Source organism: Theropithecus gelada, chromosome 3 (assembly GCF_003255815.1).
Source record: "Theropithecus gelada isolate Dixy chromosome 3, Tgel_1.0, whole genome shotgun sequence".
NCBI lineage: Eukaryota > Metazoa > Chordata > Mammalia > Primates > Cercopithecidae > Theropithecus > Theropithecus gelada.
Window position 1 is genome coordinate 127,535,361 of NC_037670.1, and position 12,572 is coordinate 127,547,932.

The 12,572-nt window shown below is 40.3% G+C and overlaps 1 protein-coding gene across 4 annotated transcripts in view; it reads right to left on the reverse strand.

Moving 5' to 3' along the window:
* The window catches only part of NAPEPLD (N-acyl phosphatidylethanolamine phospholipase D), a 49,332-nt gene that overhangs the window by 17,393 nt on the left and 19,367 nt on the right, over positions 1–12,572 (reverse strand). For all 4 annotated transcript variants that reach the window (XM_025378211.1, XM_025378210.1, XM_025378213.1 and 1 more), the window contains exons 2-3: positions 10,145–10,454; positions 965–1,611 (exon numbers count right to left, since the gene is read on the reverse strand). In XM_025378211.1, the coding sequence (XP_025233996.1) occupies positions 965–1,611; positions 10,145–10,454 (957 nt within the window). The remainder of the gene's footprint in view (positions 1–964; positions 1,612–10,144; positions 10,455–12,572) is intronic.

Below are 12,572 nucleotides of genomic sequence, written 5' to 3' on the forward strand. Positions count from 1 at the left end.
CCTAAACAAAATGTTTTTGTATGCATCTGTCCATGCACTATAGAATAAAATATTTTTTTAATTATCCATTGCTTTGTTACTATCAGTGTTTTGTTTTCTCTTTATTTGCCCATATAAACCAGAGTTGACTGAAATCTAATTTAATTCTTTGAAATCACTTCTCTTTTCCCTAAACAGAGAATATTAAGGAAATGAAGACAGTGGATGAGTCTCCTTGGTGTCCAATGAGAGTGTGACCTTTCACTGCTCTGAAACAGGTCATTAGTATGTCAAGGTTGGAGGATGAGTGATGAGTAGCACAACACCATAACCAGATTAACTTCAGTGCTGACTGAAATAAAACAATCAGCAAGGACTAATGCTATAGGCCAATTCCCTGCTTTTTCTCTTTGCTAAACGTAGGAGAGCTATAGGACAGGGGATTGGGGCACTCAAGTTATGGAGCAAAAAGTGGTTATATAAAGAAAGTATTCTCCATGTAAAAGAACAAGAGTAGGTTTTATTACTGGCTGACCAGCGTAGTTGAATGGTATGTGAACTTCTGGCTAGGTACAGTAATTCTTTAAACCTTGATCCTTTTTTTATGATAACATCATCCCTGATTTTGAGTAATTTTTTTAACTGATACAACTATAATTATTTTAATTCTCACCACAAAAACATAAGTATGTGAGATAATGCACATGTAAAGCAGTTTGATTAGTCATTCCATAATGCATACATATATCAAAACATCATGTTGCACACCGTATACACAATTTTTACTTGCCAATTTAAAAAAATTTAATTTAAAATATTTAAAAATAAAATCTAACTGAATCTGACCCACCGACCCCCAATCATGTATAACAAAGTCCACCATTAAAATCATAAATTACAGTGTCACAAAAATCATAATTGCTTTACTTTTAAATTCAGTTAACTTACCACATAGCAGGAGTGTTTTCTTTGGAAGTCTACATACCTTGGTTCATAAGCTCCGATGGGAATAGCTGCAAGGTCAAAAGGTCCAAATCTTTTTCCTATCTCTTCAAAAGCAGGGCAATAACCAGTATCTCCTGCAAAAAAAAATCTATTCCAAGGCCCCAAGACAGACCAGCTGCCCCACAGCACCTTGTTGTCATCCATTAGAGTCCTTTTACACCAGTGCTGGGAAGGTGTAAAGACAAAGGTGACCTTATCATGTCCGGGGACACAATTCTCCTCCCACCAGTCCAACTCAATCACATTCTCACAGCCACATTTTTGCATCCAGTCAAGAAGACCCAAAGGCACAAACCATCTCAACTCGTTACCAAATCGCTCATTCAAAGCAATGACAGAATTGTAGTCCAGATGGTCATAGTGGTTGTGACTGATAAGGACTGCATCTATTGGAGGGAGTTCACTTATTGTGCACGGGGAACGACGAAATCGCTTTGGACCCATGTACTGCGATGGTGAAGCACGAGAGCTAAAGATGGGATCCGTGAGAAATATGAGCTCATCCATTTCCACCATTACAGTGGCATGTCCCAGCCATGTGACTCTTAAGCCAGCTTCCCTCACTCCAGCTTCTTCAGGGTTAGTGATAAAATATGGCTTAAGCACTGGGAGTTCTTTGTCAAGTTCCTTTGTGTATAAAGAAAGCAAGACAAAAGAGTAGTTAGAAAAAAAAGTATTATATCATCATAGTCCACATTTTGACCTAAATAACAGCAAGAAGAGCTATTTTCAGAGAACTAAAGTTACTCAATAAACTTGCTACACTTTTGCTTTTTTCTTGAAAATGCATACTTCTTTCTGAATGACTTAATAATCACGATAATATGGTAATCTTCTTCATCCCAAATGCAAAAGGGAAAATTAAATTTAAAACTCTGAGTGCTGCTAAATGTATTAATTTTTTAAAGGCTCTCTTCAGTAGTGCCAGAAGTAGACTGGCCTAGATGCAGTCATTTTTTTATTGCCATTCTACTCAGCTGATGTATTTGCTGCTAAAAACTGCCTTAAAAGCGGGTCAGTCCCTGGAAATAGTAAAGAAAGCTTATGACCATTTATTTGTAGCTCTTCGATTTCAGACATGAATCATGAATCTGATATTTTTCTTTTTTGTTTGTTTGTTTGAGACAGGCTCTCGCTGTGTTACCCAGGCTGGAGTGCAGTGGCATAATCAGAGCTCTCTACAGCCACAACATCCCAGGGTCAAGTGATCATCCCACCTCAACCTCTCAGCTGGGATCACAGGCATGCAGCACCACCATATCCAGCTAATTTTTTATTTTTTGTAGAGATAGCGTCTCATTATGTTGCCCAGATTGGTCTTGAACTCCTGGGCTCAAGCAATCGTCCTAGCCTGCCCCCCCAAAGTGCTGGTATTATAGGCATGAGCCACTGTGCCTGGCCTGAATCTCACTTTCTGAGTTTCAAAATGGAGCGCTGTGATGATTCCTGGACAAATCACAGTCATAAATTGTTTTCTTCATTCCTTACCTTTCTGATTTTCTACCATTGATCAAACCAACGTGAATATGATCCCTTCCTGTGAGAAGCTGATCACTGAGGTAAGGGGGGTGGTAAATGGGTATAAAACAATAACAAAGTGTGAAGAGTATTATTCCTTGCTTATTCTACATTTTATACTTGGATTAAGCTAGGCCAAAACGTTGTAGGCTGCAGCGTCACAGTCTTGGCTTTTATAAAGCTCTTTTACTGAATTGTGCTCTGGTACCATGCTATATAGCTGCATGGAGGTCTCTCATAGGAAGCCACCTCATGAAACTTGCCATGCATGTGTTCAGGCTGCAGACTTGGTACCACCTCCACCTTCCTACTTACCCCAGAAACATTTCTCTCCCATCTTGTAACAGGAAAAACTCTCCTTCTCCAGAGCACCTGGCTTTGTCATTTCTGTCACTGGGAAAACTCGTAAGATTTCATGCTACTTCTCCTTTTAACTAGGAAGTTCAGAGGAAAAGCTGAGGCCACCTGCAGCAATGTGCAGCACATGATGGAACATATTTCTGTATTAACTTTATTCTTGGCTTTATTTTATTTCTCTAGTCTAATAGTCCATTTTGCTCCTAGACTGGCTAGGTATAGTAATTCTATACCTCATCCATTTCTTGTTTTACTGCTTTATGTATGTTTGTAAGTTGCCACTAAATCAACTTTGAAAGGGTGTGGTATTGGATAAGTAGTTAAAATACAGGTCATGTTATAGCCTGATAAGAAGGAATGAAGAGCCCAGTTGCCAAAGACATCACAGACACAGTGACTTGTGTGAGTTCCTGAAGAATGATGAGAAATTCATGATGCAGAAAAAAGGAAGAAGGGCATTTCAGGTAGAGAAACTACCCAAGCAAAGGTACAGAGCCAAACAGGAATGTGGTGTTTGAGGGGGACAAACTAAATCTATAAAGATGGAAACACAATAAGCCTTGAGTGTCACGCTTCACTCTAAGACAATGAGGAAGCATCTTTTTTTTTTTTTTTTTTTTTGTAGAGACAGGGTGGGTTTTTCCATGTTGCCCAGGCTGGTGTCAAACTCCTGGGCTGAAGCGATCTGCTTCCCAAAGTGCTAGGATTACAGGTGTGAGCCACCACACCCAGCCTAGGAAGTATCTTCTTGCCCTCACACGTACACACACACGTACACATGCATGCACACACACACACACACACACACAAAGACATGACCCAATTATGTTTAGATAAAACAATTCTAGAGTCCAAATGATGGAATGGAGAGTGTCACAACAGTTGCCAGGATATGAAGAGATGAGGACCTGAGCAAAGGAGACAGCGGTAGACAGAGACAAGAGAGGACAGATGGGGAGATACTGGTGAAGGGAAACTGAGAGGTCAATGGGAGAGTCTGAATGGGAAGAAGGCCTGGACAGGAAGAGAAGGAGCAGCACAGGTGGAGGACAAAAACGTTTCTCTTAGCCACTCTAACCTTTAGTTTCCTCATCTGAAAAACGGGTATAATAATTGTACCTACACTTCATTCCTGTGAGGATAGAATTAGGAGTGGCTGGGACATAATAAGCACTCTACAAGTATTCCAAAAGAAGAAGCAAGCAAGTTCCAACCCTGACAACCAACCAGGCACCAATCCTACCAATCTTTTGCATTTCTGTGGCGCTACTAACCTAGTTAAGATGCTAAGAAATATTTAGACATTCAAAGCTCTCCAGATTGCTCAACTATCTGCCTGTCAACTCAATCCACGCAAAAGAGCCACCTCAAAAACAGCCAATTTAAGGTATAACTTAAGTCTCCTCTGCTGCAAAATCTCCACTGGCTCTCTACTGCCTGACAAGGTCTGTCTCACCTCCTCAGCCCAGCAGTGAGCTGCCCAGGGACTGCCCCAATTCTCTCGGGTTGTTTCATGCTCCTCTTTCACATGTGCTGTGCCCCATCTACATGGACACTGCTTCCCACTCCTAGACTGAGCTGAAGAACCCTGCACAGTATTCATCCCATTTCTCAGGTTAAATTATCTTCCCCCTTATCCCTTCGGGCCATCTCTTGAGTCCCACAGCTGGAAGCACTCACTCCTGCCTCTCAACTTCCGTATCTCCCTATTCACACATCTCCTCTGGATATTCTGGTTATAGGTACACAGAATTTATCCTATGTCCTATGAAAGGTAGAATCATTCAGTGCTTAGTTTGATTAATGAAACACAGCATGTGCTCAACAAAATTTGTTGAATGGATGAGTAAATGAATGAATGTCAACTTTCAATCAGTTCTTAAAATTGGTAGTTAGGGTTAGTGAACAATGATATATGCCAAGTGGTATATACAGAATTAATGAGGAAAGGGAGAGGGAATGAATATAAACTGAGTACCTACTATGTACTCATACTTGGCATCATATTGGGCACATAATAATGATGAACTACCTAATGTATCAAGTACTTTAGCATAACACAAAACAAAATACTATTAACAATAGCTACCGTTTATGAAGTGCTTATGTGCTAGACACTGTACTAACTGCTACTGGCTACTGACCACAACACTGGAAGTAGGTCCTATAAACCAGCTCCATTCTACAGGTAAGAAAACCATGAATTAGGGAAGTTACAGCACTCAGGCAAGGTCACCCAGCCAGACCCACTGTAGTAAAACATACTTCTTCTCATTAAATCTCATTTAATAACATGTTTTCTTAAAAAGTAACAGCCTGGGGTCCAGGTTGGAAGAATAAGGGGGTATGAATTTCAAAAGAACACAAGGAAACTTTAGGGGATAATATATATGTTCATTATCTTGATTGTGGTGATCTTTTCAAGGGTATATACATATGTCAAAACTCATTAAGTTGTACATTTTAAATATGTGAAGCCTATATTATGTTAAAACTATCTTTAAAATTTTAAGGCTGGTGCTGTGGTACATGCCTGTAATCCCAACACTTCAGGAGGCCTAGGCCAGAAAACTGCTTGAGGCCAGTAGTTCAAGACCAGCAGGGCAACATAGTGAGATCCTGCCTCTATTAAAAAATAATAATAATAAATAATAATTTAAAAATAATTGGCCGGGCGCGGTGGCTCAAGCCTGTAATCCCAGCACTTTGGGAGGCCGAGACGGGTGGATCACGAGGTCAGGAGATCGAGACCATCCTGGCTAACACGGTGAAACCCCGTCTCTACTAAAAAAAATACAAAAAACTAGCTGGGCGTGGTGGCGGGTGCCTGTAGTCCCAGCTACTTGGGAGGCTGAGGCAGGAGAATGGCGTGAACCCGGGAGGCGGAGCTTGCAGTGAGCTGAGATCCGGCCATTGCACTCCAGCCTGGGCGGCAGAGCGAGACTCCGTCTCAAAAAAAATAATAATAATAATAATAATAATAATAATAGACTGGGCACAGTGGCTCACGCCTATAATCCCAGCACTTTGGGAGGCCGAGGTGGGTGGCTCAACTGAGGTCGGGAGTTCAAGACCAGCCTCACCAATATGGAGAAACCGTGTCTCTACTAAAAATACAAAATGAGCCAGGTGTGGTGGTGCATGCCTGTAATTCCAGCTACTCGGGAGACTGAGGCAGGAGAATCACTTGAACCCAGGAGGCAGAGGTTGCAGTGAGCCGAGATCATGCCACTGCACTCCAGCCTGGGCAACAAGAGCAAAACTCCGTCTCAAAAAAAAAAAAGAAAGAAAGAAAGAAAGAAAAAGCATACAGAAAAAGGGGTAGGGAGAGGATGGACTCTTGTTTACTTGGTGAAACCAATCACTCACGTGGCATTTTCATGGCTAGATCAAGACTTTCTTGGCTGGTCTTCCTTTTTGAAAGCTGCAAAATGGAAAATCCCAAGACTCATAATTAACCACTATACTAGTTAATGTTTTACTTTTCTTGGGAAAAGGGAACAAATCCTAACATTTGTTCAATAGCTACTCTTTGCAAAGTGCTTTAGGTACACTGTGTCATCTACATTTGTGAAGCAAATATTACTGCCATTTTACAGATGACCAGACCAAGGCAGACTGGGGTCACTAAGAAACTTGCCAAAGTCATACAAGAGGTAAGTACCCAATCAGGAGTGAAATCTAGGTCTTCCTGACTCAAAAGACCTCTCTTTCACTAAGCCATGCTCCTTCAATGGCATACATATTAACTTACATTAAAATTAAACATTGAAACTCATATCTTCTTAATATACTTACTATTTTAAGAGTATGTGTTTGTGTGTATTAATGAGACAAAAAAGAAAGATGTGACTCAAATCCTTTTAAACCATGTTTTTAAAATATCACTTTTAAAGAAGACAAGGTAATACTTTCCTTCCAACTGAAGGTACATTTTCACCATCTTAGAACATTTTACTACCTATACTGTAATTTGCAACTCAGATTTTTAAATTTAAAAATAACATTTTTCTTTTTCATATTTATAAGATATATGTGAACACTGAATAAAGATACATGTGTTACCAAAGTAACTCCAATTCAATTAAGTATTGATGCTAATGTTTGACATTTTTGCCATGTGTATTAAGAGTATAAGATCTATCAAAATGGCTTAGTATTTTTAAACTCCTTGATTATAAGAGAAAATGCTCTTAATATTTGGAAAATGCAGAAAAATATAAATAGTTGCATCATTATACCAACATGCAGAGATTATAACCACTGTTAACATTATGATCTGTACTTGTAGTTCTATTTATGAATGGTTGCGATCAGAGTATTCATATTTTCTAGTTTTATAAAAAATTGTATATGGTGACATTTTCTGTCATCCCTACGACTCTATGAGATACAAGATTTAAAAATGAAACAAACAGGGCCAGGCACAGTGGCTCACGCCTGTAATCCCAGCACTTTGGGAAGCCAAGGCAGGTGGATCACCTGAGGTCAGCAGTTCGAGACCAGCCTGGCCAAACACAGTGAAACCCCGTCTCTACTAAAAATACAAAAAAAAATTAGCCAGGCGTGGTGGTAGGCGCCTATAGTCCTAGCTACTCACAAGGCTGAGGCAGGAGAATCGCCTGAAGTCAGGAGGCAGAGGTTGCAGTGAGCCGAGACTGCGCCAGTGCACTCCAGCCTGGGCAAAAAGAATGAGACTCCGTCTCAAAAATAATAATAATTTAAAAAATGAAACAAATTATTGAGGAAATTGTTCAGAATGTAAATTTGTTTTGAATTGCCAAAATTTATTAAAATTGAAAGACATTGTTTAATTAATCTTCTCTGCCATGAAACTCCATCAGGCTGTCTACAAAAACCACTGGGAGGCTGAGGGTCACTAGAGCCCGGGTGTTTGAGGCTGTAGTGATGAGTCTCAAAGCTCTACTGCACTCCAGCTTGGGTGACAGAGTGAGACCCTATCAAGGGGTAAGCTGCATGCCTGCTTGCTATCTGTGGTCATTAAAATCCTAGACGTCTCTAGGAAATCAGGTCTGCCTGCACTTCTCGGAGACAAGCATGAATTTTTAGTTTTTTGTTTCTTTAAAACTTGCTGCATGTGCACTGTTGTCAAGCCGATTCTCTATACCTTTAAAAGGTCTCCAAAAATCTGCACTCAATCAATGGATAAAAACATTACCAATAATAAAACCATAAAGCTAGTCTAGACAAGTGAGATTCTATCATTTCAACTTCCAGGTTTCCGTTTAATGCCTGTGTGCCAATGGCTGGAGTTAGGCTTGCTCTTTAGGACCTCAGCAGTTATTCTCATCCCTCCTTTGGGACACAACTGTCCATAAGGCACCATCAAAAGCCACACTGCATCTGCACCTAGCATCATTCCTCCCAGGGGCCGACTCCTCAGAATGTAATTTTTTTTTTTTTTTTTTTTTTGAGACAGGGTCTTGCTCTGTCACCCAGGCTGGAGTGTAGTGGCATGATCTCGGCTTACTGCAACTTTTGCCTCCCAGGCTCAGGTGATTCTCCTGCCTCAGCCTCCCAAGTAGCTGGGATTACAGGCACATTCTATTGTGCCTGGCTACATTTTGGGGGGTTTTTTTTGTTGTTGTTGTTTTTGGTAGAGATGGCATTTTGCTGTGTTGCCCCGGTTGGTCTCGAACTCCTCAGCTCAAGCAATCCACCTGCCTTGGCCTCCTAAAGTATGGGTATTACAGGCATGAGCCACTGCACCTGGCCATGTAATATTTTTAAAAAGATAAACACACAAGAAATTTTCTTACATTACAGAGAATTGATCCAGGAGGTCCAAAATAGAACTACTATAACTAATAGTCATTTTAGAATAAGAAGATGTAGGGAAGGACATTTTCAAAGATATAGACGAAATTTCCTAGAACTGAAGGAAATGGATTTTCAGACTGAAAGGGCCCACCACACACAGAGCATAATGAATAAATAAAGAACTACACATCATGGCAATTTTCAGAACACTAGTACCAAAGAGAGGATTCTCAAAGTCTCTAGAGAGAAAACAAAGGGTCTGTTCAAAGGATCAAGAGTAAGGATGGCACTGAGCTTCCCCACAGCCACACTAGAAATAAAATTATGGAGGCAATACTCTCAAATTCTGAGAGAAAACTGTTTCCAAACAAAAATTCTATACCCAAACTATCAATTATGAGTGAGAATAAAGACATTTCAGACAAGCAAGTTTTCAAAAAACTTACTTTCCATATACCCTTTCTCAGGAAGTTCACTGAAAATATGCTCCACCAAAATGAGAAAATGACACAGAAGGAGGAACAAGTGGGATGCAGAAAATAAGGGCTACCATAGAAGACACAGGGGAGCCCAGGAGGCTGGTGAAGGGTACCCTAGAACAGAAGCCGGCAGAGACCCTGGGAAGGCATCAGCTCAGACTACAGCCCAGTGCTGAACCACCACCTGAGAGTCTTTCCCTCAGGAAAATGGCACTGAGAGGCCAGGGGAGGCAGGAAAATAATCGTCATAAATACACACAAAGTCAAGCAAATGAAAGAGATGTTATTAACACGGCAGAGGGAGAGGTATATAAGGAAAGGAGACACAGCCATAGTATTTACTTGGTTCACCAATGAAAAATATTGATATACTCAATGTAAACCATGAAATCAACTTAACGCAAAACTGTGATCTATCTATTCTAACAGAATAGCAGAAGGCCAAGTAGAATCATCTTAAGTAAAACTAGTATGTTTAAAGGCTAGGAACCCAGAGTCAACTTTTCAAGGTCTGGAAAGGTCATCTGAAGCTCCCTTTCACAGTGTTGGCAGCTTTATCCAAGGGTTAAAAGCCAAGCACTCTAGGCCATGCCTTCACCCTCATAATCCATATTCCACACACATACCAGGCTACTACCTTCCAGAGCATGTAATACACTTTCTCACCTTCATGACCTTGTTCATGCCATCATCTACCTGGAAAATCACTGTCAAAATACTTTTTAGTTGGCTAGGCCCAGCTGAAATACTCATCTCCTCTGTGAAGACATCTCCAGCTCTGCCTGTCAGCATCACGTTCCTTCCTGTACCTCTAAAGCACTCTGTTCCTACCTCTAGTTGCCACCAGATCAGGTCTGGTTATTCCTATATGCACTCTGTTACTGAATGATGAACTTTAGGGCCTAGGTTACACCTGTCCACTTTATCTCCTCAGACTAATTCTATGCCTTATGATATATAAGGGCTCAAATAATTAGTCATATATTAAGAGCAAATATAAAGCATTCAAAAAAGCCAAGCGCCACCTCTTTAGAACTTGGAACACCGCTGTGATCTTTCTCCATTATCAGCCATCTGAGAACATTTGGAATAGAGAGGTTTTTCCACGTTGGCCACGGATTCACAAATCTCCCATCTTTTCCTTTCTTGGATTTAGTTACATCTTCTTCTAGTCTATAATCTAGTTTGAAGCTTTTCCTGGAAAACCTAGAAGAATCACTTCCTCTGGAATTCCGTGCTGAATTTTGACGTTTTCTTACTGCTTCTTTAGGATATTGGCTGCTTGTCATCAGGGACTGGTTGCTTTCATTTTCATCCATGTCCTTTGGTGAAGAACTGAAAAAAAGGGGGAAAAATACTGAGTTGAACATAAAGGTAGTCAAACATAACACAAGGTACCATTTGTTAGCCAATAAAAATTTCTCCAAACTCATAAAAATATTATGTCTGTATTAGCTGAAACTTTCTTCCTGCAAAGCACAATTTTAGAATACAGTATTACTTCTTGCTAAATAAGAAAGATGTGCCAGGCGCAGTGGCTCACACCTGTAATCCCAGCACTTTGGAAAGCCAAGGCAGACGGATCACCTCAGGTCGGGAGTTCGAGACCAGCCTGACCAACGTGGAGAAAGCCCATCTCTACTAAAAATACAAAATTAGCCAGGTATGGTGGCACATGCCTGTAATCCCAGCTACTCAGGAGACTAAGGCAGGAGAATTGCTTGAACCCTGGAGGCAGAGGTTGTGGTGAGCTGAGATCACGCACGCCATTGCACTCCAGCCTGGGCAACAAGAGCAAAACTCCGTCTCAAAAAAAAAAAAGAAAGAAAGAAAGAAAGAAGTTTACCTATTAGCATAACTGCCAAAAAGCCCTTAAAAAATCCTTTATCTCCTGCAATCCAAAACAACGTATTTCCCCAGTTAGCATGTAAGCATATTAAATTTTCCATTTCAATGATGTTTTGTAGAATAAATTAATGTACCTTCATGAATCTATAATATTTTCATACATGTATTTAAAAAACATTATTGTTAACAATGCATAGTCAGGACTGCTTCAGTTCCTTGAGAGAATTTAGTAATTCAAGCAAGTCACATATATACCCCACTAGGCCTAGCCATAGTTACACTGAAGATATTCTGTAACCAATGCCCCCAGAAAGTACAACCAGTCCAAATCCCTAGAAAGGGGATAACACATTAACTGAGAAACATTTCAATAATGTATTTAACTGATCAATAAAATACATTTAAATTAATTCAGAACTGCCAAGTCAGTGAGTATGTATCCTAGCTATACGACCTTGAGCCAGTTTCCCACCCTCTCTGTATCCTGATTTCCTCATCTATAAAATGGAGAGAAGGTTACTTGCCTCCTAGGGTTATTGAGAAGACCTGTAATACAAATAAAGCACTTGGAAACATAGTAACACACATATAAACCCACCATCACAGCTCAATCAATGTTAGCTGTTGCTGCTGACCTTGTTTTACTGCTACTACTGCTACTACTGCTACTGCTTAACTCAAGGCATTAAAATCCCTGATTTTGAACTATACAGAACTCCAGATACACAAAAGTGGTCAATAACACATCTGCCATGAATTTCATTTCTTTCTTATTCTGTTAAACAAACATTTGCTTTCTGTTTCATTAGTTAAATACAATGCACACACATAGCACATTTTATAAGTGGAAATAAGGAAATGAGCACAGTAACTGAAAGCCAAATATTATTTTTATGGCTACAATGGTGTTTAAATAGAAATACTGCCCCAGAGAGAAAGGGAAAAAACACAAACCCTAGGATGAACACGTACACAGAACCAAAACTTTTTTTCCAAATTGTCTAGAGTAAATAGTCTGTAATCTAGAGAAGAATCACTGTGAAGAAAAGAAACCCCAGCTGAGACTAAAGCTAAAGCACACGCTGTTGCTCAGCCATCACTGTGTGTGGGAGAGTCCAAGAGTTAAGAGAGAGTCTAACAAGATTTATACTTTGGGCAAATAACTTATTCTTTCTCATCCTCCATTTTCTCCCTGTAAACGATCTACCTACCTGTGGAGGTTTCTTTCAAAGGATCAAATGACACAGGTACATAACGTACTTGGCACTCACAAATGCTCATTCTTCTTTTCCCTAATCTTGTTAACTGGCCATACATCTAAATTGTTTTTTCTCTTTTTTCTTTTTTTTTTTTTTTTTGAGACAGGGTCTCACTCTGTCACCCAGGCTGGAATACAGTGGCTCAATCACGGCTCATTGCAGCTTCAACCTCCCCGGGCTCAGGCTATCCTCCCACCTTAGCCCCCCAAATAGCTGGAACCACAGGTGTGCTCCACCATGCCTGGCTAATTTTTTTATTTTTTAGTAGAGATGGGGTTTCACTGTGTTGCCCAGGCTGACCTGGAACTCCTGGGCTCAAGCAATCTGCTTGCCTCCTCGAACTCAC